The 19,060-nt window shown below is 31.2% G+C and overlaps 2 protein-coding genes and 2 pseudogenes across 6 annotated transcripts in view; 3 read left to right on the top strand and 1 right to left on the bottom strand.

Moving 5' to 3' along the window:
• The first annotated feature begins 747 nt into the window (after positions 1-747).
• Positions 748-1,881, top strand: LOC117161308 (protein lethal(2)essential for life). Its single transcript, XM_033342743.2, has one exon. It carries the CDS (start codon positions 914-916, stop codon positions 1,514-1,516), a length of 603 nt encoding a protein of 200 aa, XP_033198634.1. The 5' UTR covers positions 748-913; the 3' UTR covers positions 1,517-1,881.
• A 659-nt stretch (positions 1,882-2,540) lies between these two features.
• On the top strand, positions 2,541-3,815 carry LOC143302794 (protein lethal(2)essential for life-like; annotated as a pseudogene). Its single transcript, XR_013058591.1, has 2 exons — positions 2,541-2,957; positions 3,050-3,815. The product of XR_013058591.1 is annotated as a protein lethal(2)essential for life-like (transcript).
• A 3,205-nt stretch (positions 3,816-7,020) lies between these two features.
• LOC117161261 (protein lethal(2)essential for life pseudogene) lies at positions 7,021-8,105 on the top strand (annotated as a pseudogene).
• Positions 8,106-9,570: 1,465 nt separating this feature from the next.
• LOC117161260 (uncharacterized) overlaps positions 9,571-19,060 on the bottom strand; it is a 44,858-nt gene continuing 35,368 nt past the window's right edge. For 3 of the 4 annotated variants that reach the window (XM_033342651.2, XM_033342652.2, XM_033342653.2), the window contains 10 exons: positions 18,433-18,600; positions 17,760-17,867; positions 16,685-17,093; positions 13,847-16,570; positions 13,588-13,691; positions 13,389-13,488; positions 10,683-10,764; positions 10,333-10,522; positions 9,914-10,009; positions 9,571-9,839 (listed from right to left, as the gene is read on the bottom strand). In XM_033342651.2, coding sequence (XP_033198542.2) covers positions 9,687-9,839; positions 9,914-10,009; positions 10,333-10,522; positions 10,683-10,764; positions 13,389-13,488; positions 13,588-13,691; positions 13,847-16,570; positions 16,685-17,093; positions 17,760-17,867; positions 18,433-18,600 — 4,134 coding nt within the window. In that variant the 3' untranslated portion in view covers positions 9,571-9,686. Of the gene's footprint in view, positions 9,840-9,913; positions 10,010-10,332; positions 10,523-10,682; positions 10,765-13,388; positions 13,489-13,587; positions 13,692-13,846; positions 16,571-16,684; positions 17,150-17,759; positions 17,868-18,432; positions 18,601-19,060 lie in introns of those variants that run through there. The other variant, XM_076619539.1, reaches the window with a different exon arrangement.

Genomic DNA, 19,060 nt, shown 5'->3' on the forward strand with positions numbered 1-19,060 from the left:
CAAAGACCTCTATATTTTTTTATTGCATATTCTTATAGCTCATATTAACGTTTTATGTTTCATTTACATAATACATACTGTAATTACCATTAAGAACATTTTCTAACATGAACAGAAAATTAATTAGTTAATATTATTAATGATAGAGTGCACTTATTTTATGTAGTTAGTCACATGTGATAAAATAGCACAGTTTTATACTTATTATATTGAGATATTTTAATGATCTGGCGCTGGGATCTTCAACAAAATTTCACCACATGCTGGTTAACTCAGAAATTTTAAATTACAATCAAAACGTCACTATTTTTCAGTTGAACTATATCCTACTTTATTAATTGTATATATGTACCTACATTACATCTGTTGATCACACCCAAAATAGCATCTATTATTTTTAGTTTTTTATTTCAAAACATCCTTAAAAAATATTTTGCGTTTTAGTTAATTTTTTTATGTTCTTTAATAATTCAATTTTATTTGCACAGAGGTATTCTTTTACTGAAATGATAGTGAAATTGTTGATAGTAAAAGAATATAATTTAAAAACTATTATAAATTGATGGATTTGGCACTACTTATATAGAATTATCTGAGGTTAAATATTAAGGCTAAAAAGATATTGGATTCGAGTCATTTGTATAATTATCCACCTATTTGTTCAAGCTTCAACAAATTTCGTTTTGCGCGTGCTTGCAAATTTTCTAGACGCTTGTCCGTTCGATTGGAGCGCTTTTCCTACATGCTACGGTCACGTTGGAAAATACTGCAGTCTGTTCTGAACAGTGATCGTATTAGTGCATCTATCACAAAGCGACCAAATATTGAGATTATAATAATATTAAATCACGAAAAATTGAAGAACCTCAATTAATCTAATTTACTTGAATTAATCAGAAATCTACGAATCTAAATGTCTCTAGAACAATTATTTTGTCCCAATTGGTGGGAAAATTTGGAGCGTGCTCATCGTATTTTAGATCAAAATTTGCTCCTTGGAATTAGTCCAGAAATTCTGATTCCAAAAATTATGCGTATGTACGATTTTCTACCACGTAAACCGGGTTTAAAGACTCCGATGAAATACTACAGGCCATGGGATGAACTCCTGCATAAAGGAGAAGGGGGTGTATCAACCGTGTTAGCTAACAGAGACAAATTCCGTGTGGATTTAGACGTGCAGCAATTCGCACCCGAAGAAATCAATGTTAAAGTCGTAGACCGTTTTGTCACTGTTGAAGCAAGTCATGAAGAAAGGGAAGATGAACATGGTTGGATCTCCAGACAATTTACGAGGAAATACATAATTCCAGAACAGTGCGATATCGATCAAGTTTCCTCGAAACTTTCATCGGACGGCATTCTTTCGATCATTGTGCCACGCAAGCAAAAATTAACTTCGGATAGCGGAAGGGTGATTAAGATCGTGCAAACCGGTAAACCGTCTGTATGCGACATGCAGAAAGAAGGAAACGAAGAAAACAAGGACAAGGAGGAGGAGGCGCAGGAAAATTAAAGCTCAGCACCGAGTGATACACCGATTTTTATTACCTTATTCTTCGATACTATTTGTAGCTCCTATCTCGAGTATTTATTTGGTGTTTATATTAGCGAAATGTTTTGAGCAAATTTATTTAGATATGTAAATAATTAATTAATTTAATTAGATATGTAATATTTTCATGGTGAATAGAGACTGCATTTATGATATGTGTATATCTATGTATGTGTGTGTGGTAGGTATAAAAGAAGGTTAGGTTCAAACATTAATGATAATTTAGCTGACGATGCAATGTTGTTAGCCGGAAATATAGAACAATTATAATGTATAAAGTACAACTTTATGTATAAAGTTAAAATAAAAAGATTATAAATAATTAAGTATGATATTTATTGATCTAAGGTTTACGTATAAACCGATCTGAGCTTAGATTGCCGTCTCATGCTTACAAGTACCCGCAATATCTTGCGTAAGTATCTGAGTCAAATTTTAGTCCAAAGAAACTTTCTAGCTAGATCTCACCCTATCCCACCGGAATTTCACCAATCCGTCCCGATCCCATAAACTTAGGTACCCGCACGCTCCTAATTGTAAGATAAAGAAGTATTTTATTTTATTCTTTCCTGCCTTACTGAGAAATATATTAGAACTAAATTAAATAATTACAGGAGATATAAACGTTGTTTTGTATTTTTATCGCGTTAAATTTCATTAAAATGGTTTTGTAAACTAAATTAAGAACATTTGTATTTGTATTTTTGTAAATATAAAATAGAACGATAAATACATCGCCGTTAACACTACTACTTTTGATATTAATGAGCGTCAAAAATGATAATACACCTAATTAAAACTAAAACATAAATTTTCATGGATTTTACATACGTATATTGTACACTTAAACATAAACAACTCATATTGCTTTTCTTACTATCTAAAATTTTCAAAGAATTCGAAACTGCTCGTGACTAATCGCAAGTTCATGACAAAGCATATCAAATACATACATATATCAATTTATGACTCATAACAAGTTACTTATGTGTGTATTGCGTAATATATTCGATTGCACGAAATTACACGAATATGTACAATCATACAAAATACGTATGAATTCTACATATTTTATGAATAGGCAATCGATTTCGAGTCTAAGTGCCTCTGAACCCTTGTGCATTAAAGAACCAGTTCATGGATCGTTAAAGCTATGAGCTGTGTTTACATCATCTTGCGCAAGTGTGCTATATAGAAGTGATGTTTGATAAAAAGACGACGGCAAGGGCAATCTAGTGTTTTCTAGGATCTTCTTGAATGCGTGGTGGTATGTATTCCCATCACTTTCGCTAGTACGTAACGAATACATACGTAGTATAAAGTTATGTAGAGAACTGCTTGGCTGCCACCGGTTGATTCATGTGTGAACGATATAACAGTACTACGGCACTATTAGTTGCAAGTAAATCAACAATAATTTATATTTATTGCACAATATTAATGTTTTCCTAACCTACTAGTGCTTAACAATTAATGTTAACATTAATTCCATAGAATAAACATTCTAATAATTTCCTAGTAGATGAAGCATTTAAATTACTCATATTCGAAAAGTGAGGGAAGATTCCTAAATCAAATGTAAACAACATTGTGAGTTTACATTGAAAATAATCACGCAATGCCGCTAATACCGATGTTGTTTTTCAACTGGTGGGAAGATCTAAACCGACCTCATCGCCTCTGGGATCAGCATTTTGGCACGACGGTAGATGCAGATGATGTTTTCAATGATCTTGATCCTCTAAACGCAGAAGTTTTCGTCTGCCAACCGCATAGACGCGGCAAATGACATCATCATCGTCATCATCGTCATCGTCATCGTCGTCATTATCATTATCATCATCACAATCATCATCCATTCCTTAAAAGTTTAATCAAAAGCTGACAAGGATAAATTTCAAGTATCATCAGATATATCGCAATTGACACCAAGAAGAAATTACCGTAAAAGTGATAGGTCAAAAAGTCACCATCGAAGCTAATCCATTTACGCAATTTGTCAGAAAATATATCACACCATCGCAATGCGATGGCAACCAAATGGAATCGCATTTGTAGTCTTACTGTATTTTATCTATTTTGGCACCTAGAAAACAAACTTTACAACCTAAATGTGGATGAACCAGTTTTGGCCAATCAATATGATAATACGAACGACACATTAGAATTACAAAGAGAACAATAAATACTATAACGAGAACAATAAAAATCACAACAGCAACATCATCGTGATAGAAAAGGTAATGTTAAAACTGCATAAATCATCTTCATTATTTATTTCTTAATTATCCATTTCATTTCTTTCTTTTTATTAAATGTTATAAGACAACACTTGTACATTATGTGTAAATGTAAGTATTAAAAATATAAACTCTGTATTATTGTTATCTTTAAGAAATGAACTATTCTTCTTGACTTAAACAACATTAGTTTCTTTACTTCTTCCCCTCCCATTTGTTAAATATTTAATACCAGATTTAGTGAAGAATATGCAATGTTTATTTACGCTATTTAATAAATCATACAGAAAACTAGTCAATATCCAGAAAAACTACCTTTTCTCCAATTTTAATGATTTTGAAATATGTTGTAAAGCCTAACATTTTGAACAGCTTTACAAGTCCTCTACATATAACCGGCGGTTGCCCTTAATTTCCCAGGCATTTGCAAAAAATTATTGGTACCATTATGATGAATTTTGCTTATAATTGTACAGTTATAGTAGCATATCCGTTAGTATTGGTTGCCGCATATATATAAACCTGTATAAACTCTAAACAAAAGACAAGAATTAGATTTGAATTAGATATTATTTCATCCAACCGTCACACTACATCATGAGGCGGCCAGCATCCAAACGCATACACTGTCATGGATGTACAATTATAGACAGAATTCACTGTAGTGATACCACCTGCTTTTGCGTATATCTCAAAAGCTGGAACTAACCGCTGGTTATATGTGTAGGAAAAAGTTGTTTAAAGTATGACATATTTTATAACATATTTCAAAATCATCCTAACCGCAGAAAAGGCAATTTTTCTGTAGTTTAGCTTTTTTATTTATGTTAAATAACTTTCCACTAGTCATATTGCGATATTATATAATAAAATATATTCAATAATATTGTAATATAAAGTATTAGAGTATTTATCTAATATAAAGTATTAAAAAAATGCTAAATATATTCAAATATAAAGCTTTTAATTTCATTTATCTGCATTACCCCTAAAAGACGCATTTCATAGTATGAAGCAATTAATAACATTTAATGTAGGAGATATGAGAAAAAATACTTCTCTCCATATTTCTAAAATACTACATATATATTTTAAAAATATTTTTCGATCAAATTAGAAACTTACTTTTATATAAAATCCATAAATTTATTAATATAATTATTTGTTATTTAAAAATACTTTAATTTGCATCTAGAAGCGTCTAGAATTTTTCAGAGTACACTAACCTGCAATAAGCTATGTGTATTATATGAGCTTGCAGCCAGCACATACATGTAAGTTAGCAGCTTTTAGAAGCACTGAAAAACATCGGTTTCATACCGTACAAGAATATTCTACAAACACGTAGTAAATAAAACGTTTATATTAGACATTTTTTAGTACGTTGTGTTTTGTATACAATTTTATTATTTTTGAAGTAAGAAAGTACAGCTGGAAAAAAAAATCGCAATTGCTCAAGTACTATCTTAATTTTTCAAATTTGGATTATTTTAAGTAATAGTAATAACTTTTATTAAATTACTCGAATATTTTATGTAGATATTTACAAATCAATATAGATAGGTGTAAAGCTATGTAGTTTAGTTAACGTTTAATTTGAATTTATTACGATATATATGTAATGTTATATTTACAAACTACATTGTATATACGTATGTACACATCAGAGCACGTCGAGAATATATGTATCATAATAGAATACATTCAGAATATAATTCGACTAACAACCTTCTAAATATCACCTTAAAAGTATCAAGGCCATATTTTTACCCAGGTCATGTGAATTTCTTTTTTATTTTCAAGATTTACAATCTTACAACAAATTAGATTTAAAGTTGAACCATTTTGATCGATAACACGTTCAATAGTAATGACAACATATATAAATATATAAATATCAATATATAAATATATATATTTAAAATATAATACCATGTTTAATATTTTTAAAATGTAATTAATGGATTTCGATAAGTTCTTGAAACATTTATTATTTTTTTCCTAAAACATTTTACATCTTTTCAACATTCTATTTAAGTATATATACAGGGTCATTGGTAACTGGTGGTTACAAGCGGCAAGGGGGTGGTTCTACGCGAAAAAAGAAGTCTTTGTTTCCGAGGCTTTGTTTTCGAGGCTTTGTTTTCAAGAAAATTGACTTTGAATTTTCGCTCGGTACGCGTGCGCTTTATCACGTCTCGGTATAACGGATCTCACTGTAGATCGTTGTCTCAATGGGAAAATTAAAAGAAAAAAATTAAAAAGAAAAAATTTTTATTCTATATTTTCGACTTCTTTTTTCGCGTAGAATCACCCCCTTTCCGCTTGTACCACCAGTTACCAACCACCCTGTATATATATATATACACACATATATATACATATATACACATATATATACATATACACATGTATACATTTAGAAATTTTATAAACCTTTACAAATACACGCTAAATGATCGATACAATTGTTGATAGATAAATCTAGAATAACACTTTTTATAAAATCATTGTACTATTAATAGATAGTCGCCTGCGATGACCAATTCTTATTAAAGCATCGTAGATTTTGGCACACAATTGCATTTATATATGAGTCATAAGACCAAAATTACACTGATTAGTGTGTAGAAATGCCGCTAATTGCATTTGGATAATATGTATCTGGATGTTTCCATAGAATCATGTAATTTATTGAAAAATCAATAAGTACGACAATATATATTTATTATCTGCATTATTTGCGATTGATACTGATGATGATAAAGTTAAAAATGTGATAAACTGATTGATTTTTAGAAAATATTTTATAAATGTAAAGTTTCATTGGAATGCGATTGAAATACTATAAAATTCATGCATTCCAATTGTGATATTCATAAATTCTTATGTAGCTAGGAAGATTATAATAATAAAATAATCAAATAGCATTTCCTTCTGAAGTAAAATCTTTCAGACATATATTTTACTTTTGTATAAACAAAAATACTAACTTTCGCTAGGTGTACGGCTATAGATAAAAGATCCTTTTAACTATCATATTTGTACTTACTATATGTATAAAATTATTCTATAGAAACAATATCTATATGTAAAAGTATCTTTGTATATAAGTAGAATAGAGAATTTTCTCAAAACTTCCTAACTTTGAATCTCGAATGTTCTGGATACTCCATCCGCCATGTACAGCTGGCAGAGGACAGCTATAAATACGCGCGTCGCGAGCCATAGAAACAGTATACTACAAACATTTGAACTGTGAACGTCAAAAGTGAATTCCTGTGAAGAAATCTGCAACTGAATACGTTATTTAACGTATATAGCTACCAAGTAATTTAGTCAAAATGTCTCTGATACCGTTGCTGTTCTCCAACTGGTGGGAAGAACTGGACCGTCCACATCAACTCTTCGATCAGAATTTTGGTTTGGGGTTGTATCCTGAGCAATTATTGAATCCAAGCATCCTCGATCAATACATCTTACCCATTCGAGATCGAAGATTGAGAAGCCCACTGATGTACTACAGACCATGGGGTGAACTCCTGCGAAAAGGCGGGGGAGGAGGTACATCTACGGTAAAAGCGGATAAGGACAAGTTCCAGGTAATTTTAGATGTTCAGCAATTTAAACCGGAAGAAATCAACGTCAAAATCGTTGGCAATTCTGTGATCGTCGAGGGAAAGCACGAAGAGAAAGAAGACGAGCATGGTTGGATCTCGAGACAGTTTACCAGGAAATATTTGATTCCTGAGCAATGCGATGTCGATCAAGTAACATCTAGTCTGTCGTCTGATGGTGTACTCAATATCACTGCGCCTAGAAAGGACGAACCGAAGATCCAAAGCGAAAGAACTGTTACTATTGAGCAGACGGGTAAACCAGCGTTAAGGAAAGCAGAAGAAAAGGAGATGAAGGAGGAGGAGAAGAAGCAGGAGGAGAAGAAGCAGGAAGAGAAGAAGCAGGAAGAAAAGAAGCAGGAAGAGAAGAAGCAGGAAGAGAAGAAGCAGGAAGAGAAGAAGCAGGAAGAGAAGAAGCAGGAAGAAAAGAAGCAGGAAGAGAAGAAGCAGGAAGAGAAGAAGCAGGAAGAGAAGAAGCAGGAAGAGAAGAAGCAGGAAGAGAAAAAGCAGAAAGAGGAGGACGAGAAGAAAGAAAAATAAAGCCTAAAAAATGTGTTAAATTATTAATACATATTTTTCTGTTTGTGTTCTGTTCCGTTTTTATACATGGCAAAGTGCATTTTGTCGTGTAATTTGATTTTTGTATTATAAGTTAAGATTTTTTTTTTAAATAAAATGTTCGATAAAATATAATTTTGAGTCTTTTTCTATATATGTATATATATAAACTTATCTATATCCTTCATATTTAATCCTTGCTTTCTAGATTGTTAATCTGTAAAATGTCTATGTAAAACATATGAAAATTAAAGTATTAGTTTTCAAGTTATTGTTATTTATTTTTACTATTCAAAAATATGAGAGGATTACTTTAAATTGCACTATTAACTTATAGATATTAACATTAGAATATTATTGTTAAAATAATTTGTTCTACATACATAATTGTAAAAAGGTTTCAGCTGCTATTAAATTGTAAAAATTATGTATAGTAATTGAAGATTATCGAACAATAACCATTAAAATACAACTTTTATAAACTCATGTTCTATACATATGTAATATAGATGAAATTTAATAAAAAAAAGTATTGAAAAATAAATCACAAAATAAATTACTTTTATAAGCTCATATTCTATACATACGTAATATAGATGAAATTTAATAAAAAAAAGTATTGAAAAATAAATTACAAAATGCAACAATAATTTTTATGCTACATTTAGATGTTAATGTGTCCATATTTAAAATATTTCAATATAAATAAACTGTAAAATCTAATAGAAGTAATATACAAAGATTGTATATTTGTAACTCTTACTAAAAGTTTTAGCCAATACAATTACAATATCATATATATTATATGTAATATTAATTTATAATTTATTATTTATTGCTAGCCCACCACTTTGTTTTTTTAAATATACATAGTTTATATACAATTAATGTAAATTGACTGAAGTAGCTTAAATATTTTATCTCAGAGCATTATAATGTTTAAGATTATAAAGATATAAATAAAACTTGTAGTTAGTGCCTGTTAAGTTCTAAATTAGATTACATCAAATTTAATATAATCTTTGCAAATAACATAAAACAAACATGAACAAGTCCAATAATGCAAATATATTCTATTTACTATTTCATTCGTTGTACAATTTGAGATAAAAAATTTTTTGTCTTAATATTTTTGATGAAACGGTGTAATTACGGATTATTTTGAATTGAAAAAGTTTTCGCTTTACATTAATTATGACATATCTTTACCAATTTACATTTCTTAATTATTGTCAAGAAACAGAAAAATTAAATTCTTTAATTCACATTAAACATTTCTGTTGCAAGCACCATTAACTACTACATATCATTTTTAAAGAAATAGTGCATTATCGTAACTAACAATTAATTGATAAATTTATTAAAAATAACGTTTATAAAAGAATAATAGAATTAATCTTGTAATTAGACTGCGGATATTTATGCAAATTCACATTTTAATGAGCATAACTAAAAGGCTAGGATCTATGTAGAGGTTTGTTTGACCTAAATTTAATAAAAAGCATTGTATTTTGAATATTTTATATATGTTCATTCTATGCATTCTTGCATCTTTAAATTTGCCATAAATGCATAACAATCCGCAATCTAACAATAATCATTTCTTTTCTTTACTTTTATTAAGTGGAACTTGGTAAACAAATGTCTTCTTTAAACATTGCTTTCTGCTACAGTCTTAGAATTTACAAAGCATAAAATATACCAGAATTATTAATATCAGCTGTCCTTCAATACTTCTTTCAAAATAGATCCTGTATTTCTGGCTGGGATAAAATCCGGGAATGTTGGTAAATTTACATTGGAAAGTAACGAAGTAGATTGTGTTGATGACGTAGAATGTTGCCTACTATGACCAGGTCGTGGTAATGTCTAGGAAAAAAAATAGTCCAATGGAAAACATCACATATATGTGTAAACAAGAAACAAAGAAATACTGTCCTTACCGATGTTTGAATTGGTAATGCTGGTAACTGTGGCTTAGGTTTCGATTCGTTTTCTAGAAATCTAATAAATGCTGCTGACAAAGACGCTTCTTGATCCTAAATAACATAATTATTTCATTTCTATATCATATTTCATATGTTTTATAAAAATATTTATTTAATTATGTATATTTATACGCAAGTGTGTGTATGATCAAAGAGGAAATTTTCTCTATGGTATGATCGATGTCACGTACCGTGTATGTATAACCAGCGTCAAATAATTTAGTATCTCGATATCTCGCAACAGTAATTTATAAGACCCGCGAATATATGTATTGTGGAATGGAGAACAATATTAAACTTATTTGATGTATTTGTTAATGAGTAATCTTGTATTGTGTAGTGCAAAACCTGTTTTAAAAGAAAAATTAATTTACCTTATTAGGATCGGTAGATCCACCAGTTAAACGAGAAAACCAGCTATTTTGCCCGACTGTATTACTCAACCCTGCTTTATCCTTCTCTGTTTCATTGAAATCCAAAATTGTGGAAAACACTCTAAGCACCGAAGATTTATCTGCTGCCGACGAGGACAGGTAACCCAATAAGAGGTTTTTAATGAGAGTCCTGAAAAAAGTGAATGTTTTATTTACAATTAAAGAAAATCTTTTTTACGATAATTTTATACAAAACAATAGATAAATTTAAATTTATAAACATAACTAAAGTTTAAAATTCTAATTTTCTTTACAAAAAATATTCATAGACGTATGAAATAAATACTAACTTATCAATTTTTCCCTCTCCACTTTGCTTTGCCTCTTCTATCCTGTGATCAGCAGTATTTACAAGATTTGTTAATCGGTCCACTAGAAATATATGACAAACCATGTAAGAAAGGGAGTAATAGAAAAAGGATCATTAAATGTCAGAAAATAATTATTATAATATTCTGAGTTAATCATGAAAGGGAGTAACAGAAAAGAGATTATTAAATATCATAAAATAATTTTTACAATATTTTGAATCAATTATATGTTTAAAAATGTAATTTCAGTAGAATTATTAACTGCTTAAGGAAAAGTTTAGCATGTTGGATGTTTCATTTCTAGTCATGTGCATTCCAGCGTTGTAAAGTTGGCGGATTTGGAGGTTGAAAAGACATGAGCGTAAGTATAACACAAGTACTGGTTGTCTGAATATCACACCAGTACCTGATGTAATACTCACACCCATGTCTTAGTTGCTCATGCTGCATTCTTCATTTATCATGCCATACTAGCAAACTATGACGCATGCCACTAGAAGAAAGCTATATTAATATAATAAGTACTTTAGTATGTTACAATACATTACATTAAAGTACAATAGCTATTCTAATATGATTTCATTATAATTCTTTATAAATAAATGATCGTGTACTTTATTTTACAAATTAATATAATTTGCAATGGCTACATTAATTTTACCTCTGGCAGTTTACTTTGACAAAAATTAAATAAATTACAATTCTAGTAGTATTAATGATTAAAGGTAAAATAAAGATATGTAGGTCATAGATAGTGAAAACCTTTAACTACATTTTTTCATCCTTGTAGGATAATGGTAACGGGTGGGAAACCCCACGAGGTAATATGAGCTTTTACAATTCACACGCTCACAGTTACCGCATGAGATTACCCACACTGACGCTACCAAACTTTATGTTTATATAGATTTGTTTATGTATTACGTATTATTTCAACATATGTACATGTATGACTAAATGTCTTAATTTATTTGTGATGTATTTGAGTGCTAAACTTAACTTTCAAGCTACAGAGGCTACTCTTTCAAGCTACAATACGTAGTTCACTTGTATTTCGTTTACAGATTATAGTTATAGCTTACAGATTATAGTTACAGATTACAGTTATAAAAATACATATATCATCATACATTACTACTATTACTTAGTGTGATGGTTGCAGTAGTATTGTAAATTCATGGTCATTAGTATTGTTCTTAAGAATTAAGAGATTACAATATTATACAACTCTCATACTATGTGTGCACCAACATTCCAGTTGTATAAATTGAAAAAATAAATTAACTATCGAATGTGGATGTAATGTATATATAAAAAGAGTGTTTAACAATATTGATATAGTCCTCGATGATATAAACAAAAAATTATATCATAAATTAGATTAGAAAATATAATTTACACATAAATGAAAAGAAACCATACAACAAATTTTTTTATTTTTGTGCCCTTGCTATCTAACAATATTTTATATGTTAGTATATAGGAATTTATAAGTAGAAAAACAGGAGAAGGTACCAGCACCAGTGGCAATGCATGAGCCAACGAAGATGTGATTTAGTGCGCTAAGGCGATCGTCCAGTTCGTAGCCGGATACCAGCAAGAATCCTGGGCTATTGTCAAAATCCCAGAATTACCAGCTGATATTTGACTACATCACCGGATTGTTTACGTGTTTGCTTTTTGCAGATTAGTCACAGGTCACATTCAAACTGATGATAATAGAGTGGGATTTAACCATTTCACCAGTGCATAAATTATAATTAGAACATGTGTGATATTTTGTGTATAGGCAAGCTATTATGGCACCAAATTCTTATGCATAAAAAAAATCGCATGTGCTTTTCTACTTTATGTTGAAACGGGATTTTAAGGATCAATATACATATTGTTGATCAAATGCATTATACCGATACTTTAGTCCAATATTAACACTTTTTGTATTCTTCATTGCATATGGTCAGTAATGATACACAATTTGTGCGATTATATATTTATTATTTTGCATATTAGTAAAAAGTTAGAACATGCTAGAAAATATTTATAAATTTAATCTAGGTACAATACAGTTCGTAAAATCTAAATTATATGAGATTAATTCATCTAAAAAATTTAAATGTAAGCATATTTTAAAGTGTAAATAAAAATAAAATACTTCATATAAAATAATTAATATGAAAATTAGGGAATTATTCTCAATACTTCAATTTATTCTCAATATTTAGCATTGATGTTACATAGCAATATATATTGCAAATTTTAATAATTAAATAATACCAAGCTTTATTCTACCTAAGAAATTTAGATATTTAATTATAATACATTGAGTTTCTTGATACTTGAAACTTTATTTTGTAAATTACATTAAAAACCACATGTAAAAATCCCGAATATTTATAATCCACACCAAAGAAGCACGTGTGCATATTATTTCCTCACATTTAACAATAATTTTTGAAAACTATATTATCTAATATATCTCAAAATTAATTGCGTTGAATGTATGTATTGATATTTTGTGAATTTGGAAATATGAATTTTCTTTATGAACGTATAAAAATTGTGTAAATTTGCTATCGATAAATAATGATTGAAGAATTAATTGAAAAAAATTCTAATCATGCAAAATATAAAAGAAACAAGATGCAGGCAAAGGTAATATTTTGTAGTAATAATAGAATTGAGTACCTTCTTGGTTTAGCTGTTCGATTCGTTCTGTTTTTTTATCGAGTTGTTCGCTTAATCTGGATGCTGCTTGTAAGCATTCTTTAGCTTCAGCTAATTGTTCCTATTAACAATTATTAAAAAAATTATATATTTCCCTATTAACTATTAGATAAGCAATTTTTTAATATTTATGTATAAACATACAATTATATAAGTATACCTTAAGAATTGTGACATCATTGGCCAACTCTTCTTGTTTTTTATGGGATTCGATTAGTTTAGATTGAATTCTCTCAGTTGCCGCTATGATATCTTTTTCCTTATCTAAAAATTGTAAATGAAAATTATTAATTATAAAATTAATAATTAAATAAAATTAATAATAATAATGGCAACAACAACACTAACAACAACGATAATAATCGATAATTTCGTATAAGACACGTTGTGTACAGAGATTATGAAATATTTTAAGTTACCTCGTTGGAATTGTTCCAAGACTATCTGTAAATTAGTTAAGGACGTAGTCTGTGATAAGATCTTATCTTCAGCGATAGCTAACTTATTTTGTATATCATCCCTTTGTTGAACAATCAACGCCATTTGTTGTTGTAACGTTTCCACTTGCTGATTTGCTCTTATACTCGCGGACGTGTACGCGTTTGAACTGCTCTTCATTTTTTCTTCAGCCTGCTGTAATTTCACTTCTAATTCTTTTCGCGTTTCCTCCGCAAGTAAGGCGTCTTCCGTATAGCTTGATTCCATTTCAACCAAATGTGCTCGTAGCCTTTCTAACTCCTTTGCGGCGTTCGCTTCTTTGCCTTGGCTTTCGCTAAGTTGATTCTGTAGCATTCTATTGTTCGATTGCTCTTGAATTAGAGCTGCTTCCAACGCGTTACATTTCTCATTAAGAATCGCAATTTCCGTTGTTTGCGTTGAGTGTTCGACGATCCCGCAAGTTTCTTTGCTGTTCGATTCTTCGGCATTTCTCAAACGTTGTTCGACTGCCCGCAGTTCATGCTGCAGAGTAGCTATGTCCTTTAATTCAGAGACATTTAAGTCTTTCTCTGTTAGCAAGTTCTGACCTCGCGATGTTTGTTCGTTCAAGAGGTGCGTCAACCTTTGAATTTCGTCATGATATTGCACATTTTCATTGTGTTTGATGGTTACAAGTTTCACAAGTTCGTCCCTTTCGTTCTTTATAGTCGCAAAATCGAGTGTTTCTGTATCAGTCTTTGCAAGATAGAGTGCGCTTTTCAGGTTATTAATCTCTTCGTCTTTTTCTCTAATAAGATGAGATAGACTTTCTATCGTTTCTTTGGCCATATCAGCTGATTCTGTATTTTCGTCAATTGCCTTTTGTAATTTCTTTTGCGAATTGATGATTTCTGCCATTAATTTACTGTTGTCATCCTTCAAAGTATCATTTTCTCGTATCTTTTCCTCTAAAATAGCTGTAATTTGTTGCTTTTCCTTATCATAGACATTTTCATTTATACGATTTAATAACTCTTTTTTCTCCGCTTGTAGATATGCAATATTATGCTCCAACTTGATACAGCTATCCCTGGCTACTTCGTATTTCGTTTTTAAAGTTTCATTTTCTTCGGCAACGGTGGCGAAACTCTCTTGTAATTTTATCAATTCCCTCTCTTTCAAACGTAATGTTTCTATTTTATTCTCCATTTGAGCATAATCGTTCTGCATGGAACAAAATTTTTCAGTTAACTCGCTAAGCTCTAATTCACTCTTTAATTCTTCGCGTTTCTTTATTTCGTTTTGCAAATTTTCTTTTTCCAATTGAAGCTTCTCGGTCGTTTTCTTCATCGACAAAAATTCACTGTTTAATTCTACGTACCTTTCTTCCGATTCTCGTAATCGTTCCCTAATTTCATTTATCACTTTTTCATTATTCGCCACTTTTTCTTTCAATTCCGTCTGTTCTTGCTCTAACAAAGATTTTTCCATGTTTACCAAGTCTAATTTATCGTTGGACTCGTCTTGAATGGCAGTTAACTGTTCCAACCAGGAAATCTTTTCTTTCGTTAAACTTTCGTTCTCTTGACTCATCTTCGCTATGTAACTTTCTTTCAACTCTATTTGGTTGAACGCTTCGTCCAATTCTTTTCTCATGTTTAATATGTCGTAGTCTAAGTCATCTTTCTCGCGATTAGCTTTGACTAATTGTTCCTGAAGATCTTTTAACGTATCGTTATTCCCTGTCTCTGAATTACTTTCACGCCACTGCGAGATCTCTATTTCTAACTGTTCATTTTTTCGAAACACTTCCTCGTTTTCCTTTTGAATTTCGTCTCTCATACCTCGCAGAATCGCCAAACTGTTTTCTAATTGTTTTCCATTGGAAACAGACGTTTTCAATTCTCGTCTCACGTTCTCAAGATCGAATTTCAGCTCCTCGACTAATTTGATGTTCTCATCTAAATACTTGCATTTCTCCAATGATATTCTCAGCTGTTCCTGCGTTTCTTTCTCCGTGTTCTCCAATAAATCGATCTTCTTTCGTAACTTGTCATTCTCATCCAATGTCGTATGCAATTTCCGATTCAGATTTTCCATTGTATTAAACGTGTCCTCGATATCTTCTGGAATATTTTCTAATTTTGCTGATTTTCTCGTCCGAGGTGCAGGTGGCGACTGGCCTTGATTCTTTAATCGTGTTTCGTTTGGACAAGTACTTCGTAACATCGCATTTTTCTTTCTTAACGAGTTTTTCTTGCGCAACGCGGAATTTTCTACTTGAAGACGCTTCACCTCCTCGTGCAACCATTCAGTTTCCGATTCCACCACGTCTTTCGTCCATTTCACGTCAATGTACTGCTTCGCCAGAGCCTCGAAAATCGACTCATCCGGTTCTATTTCTACAAAGGAACTCTTCAAAATATTCTTGACCCTCTTGGTTAATTCGTCGACCACATTTCCCTCATACTGCTCGTCGGTCGATTCGTTTTCTTCCATTTCTAGGTCATTTGTTTGGATATGTTTATCTACGCTCTCTAAACTGTTAGTTTGTACGGTATGGTCGACAGTTTCTGCTCGTATCAGCGTGCTGAATTCCACGAGTTTACCTTCCAGTTGGACGACTTTATCTTGAGCCTGGTTGTAGTCTACGTAAAGCTGTTCGTAAGCGTTTTGAAGGCACTGGTGTTTTTTTTCGACCTCTTCCTTGAGGGACAGTAGTTTTTCTAAGGGTTAAAAGGAAAATGAAAAAGACCAATCATTTATTTTATATCAAGTTTTTAAGAAAATAGAAGAAAGTACTAGCATTATCAGATGGAAAGGGTTAAAGACATGCTTACCTATCGATTGTTCATGCTGCTGATCCAATTCTTCTACACTGGCGAATAATCTTTTATTTTCTTCCTGAAGTTCCTCGATTTTCTTGTACAATTCCGATTCTTTGTTGCTTGATACCTTGATAAACTCATCTCGCATGTGGTTCTCCGAACTCACGTCGAAATTAGGCTTCAACGCGGCGGTCTCGTGGCTGACGCTGTTGGGCCTCTTAAACTTCTCATCGAAGTCAGACTTTTCTTGTTTATTAGCCTCGCTATATTTCTCGTTCTCAGTTTCCAGCGCTTTTAGCGCGCCACGAACTAAATCCAGCTTCTCGAGGGAGTTCAATTTGGACAGCACCGTACGGAAATCGTTGATCAACGCTATTTCATCCGATTGCATGCGTCTCGTGTTTTTCTCGGTTTCCCGGCTCTGATTAACATAGTTTTGCTTTTACTGTGTATCGTTCATCATAAAATGTTTTAATACTGTAAAGCAAATTTTTCAAATGTTTTGTGAAACTTTAAACTGAAGAACGCCTCTCTTTATTTTAGGAAAATAATACAAAAATATTTAAGTCTTCGAAAGATTGAATTAACTAGTTAAAAAAAGAAATGTATTATTTTCATTAAGGAGATCTTCACAGCGTAAAAGTGTGTTAGATTTTATTTCACAAAAACTATGAATAGGTACATTTAGCATTTAACTTTAGTATTAACTACAATATTAACAGTTGAAAAAAATAAGTATCTTTGTGCTTGATTTGCTTCATTTGATCAGACTGAGGTCTTCAAATACACCGCATCGTTTAAAATTAAGTAACTCGAAGAATTACATCGCGTTTCGTTTTATTCAGAATGAAACTTCTTATTTTCATAATCATATATTTGTTGCACTAACATGTTAGTAATCTTAAATTCGTCCAATTAAGCACAGTGATTCATTAGGAATGTTTCTTAATCATGCTAACAAACTCGAAGGTCGAAATATATCCTCTAAGTAAAAAAAAATCTAGCTTCCTTGGGTACAGATTTTTCGAAATAAGTTATTTCTTCGTTTTACTTTTACGAGGAATTACTAAGATATATATATACCTACCTTTTCTTCCATTTGTATTATACGGTTCACCATATCTTGCTTTGCTCTTAAGAATTCCGCTTTTTGATGGCCATCGGTGAGTTCATCTTTCAAAGAGGAATTGTTACCCTGGAGTTAACAATTGTAACAGGTTATTTAATATTAACTAATAGGTTTTACTTAATAGGTGAAGTATTCCATGTATCATAAAACAAAATTTCTTAAGATGAAATATTTAAGTGAAATATTACGGGGAATGCTATAGAAAGAGATAGATGTATTCGAACTGTTGACAACGTATTAACATTTATATTGCGCAGTTTAGAAAACGGTAATAGTGAATTAAGTGTATTACGTGGATATCTTAACTAATAAGGTGACAATGATATGATATTGATTGAAGATAACGCGTAATGACATATGTTATCACGTGTATATATGCGCGAAACGGGCGTCGCTACAGAGTTAAAATTAAATGCAATTATCTGAAAACAATTGCAACGGTAATTATCCCGTTTATGTTTAGTGGGACAAAGAAGACAATGCGATTATTAGGTACAGTTAGGAGCAGTTGAAATATTATATATGCAACGAGTGCCGATCAGTTTTGAATCTATTAAATTATCATTTTTCAGAAAAGAAACTTAGTTCAAAATATTTGTTTGTACACAATAGAGGATTTTTCATATCTTACCTTCTGAATACGTTTAAGTTCGATTTCTAAATCTCGTATTTTCAGGGTGGCTTGTGCCAGTTGTTCTTGCAATTGTCGCACGTGATTCCGACTTTTTGAATTTCGATTTTTCGTGGACGGCGGATCCCAAAAAAATACCTCGCCCTCGTCATCGTGATTACTATCGTTCTGAAACAAACAGATCATTAAAATTATAAGGTTTTTATCTTTAGAGTTAACGTTCTGTGAAATAATATATCCATAATTTTTTTAGTGACCTATTGTTACTTATTAGTTCAACCAGAAACGGGTACAGGTTCGTAATAAATAATCCCCTTTTAATCTCACCAACTACGCAACAAAGTATATCGACTATCAGAAATGCTACGCATTTTCCGAACAACCCAATATTTTATACGTATTTATATTATACTTTTCTATCGACGATTGAAGGTTGGTCGCAATTTTATGTTTTATTACGTGAAGTTCCATCATGATAACATTATACAGGAGACACGATCGTGTTGGAGATAGAGCTAAGAAAATTCACGAAGGCCCTGTAGACAGATCCCGATGATTTCAAAAGCATGGCGTGCATTAATGCATCAGCGCATCAGAAAACGCGAGCAACCTCTTCCAATTGAAAATT

Source organism: Bombus vancouverensis, chromosome 6 (genome assembly GCF_051014615.1).
Source record: "Bombus vancouverensis nearcticus chromosome 6, iyBomVanc1_principal, whole genome shotgun sequence".
Taxonomy (NCBI): domain Eukaryota; kingdom Metazoa; phylum Arthropoda; class Insecta; order Hymenoptera; family Apidae; genus Bombus; species Bombus vancouverensis.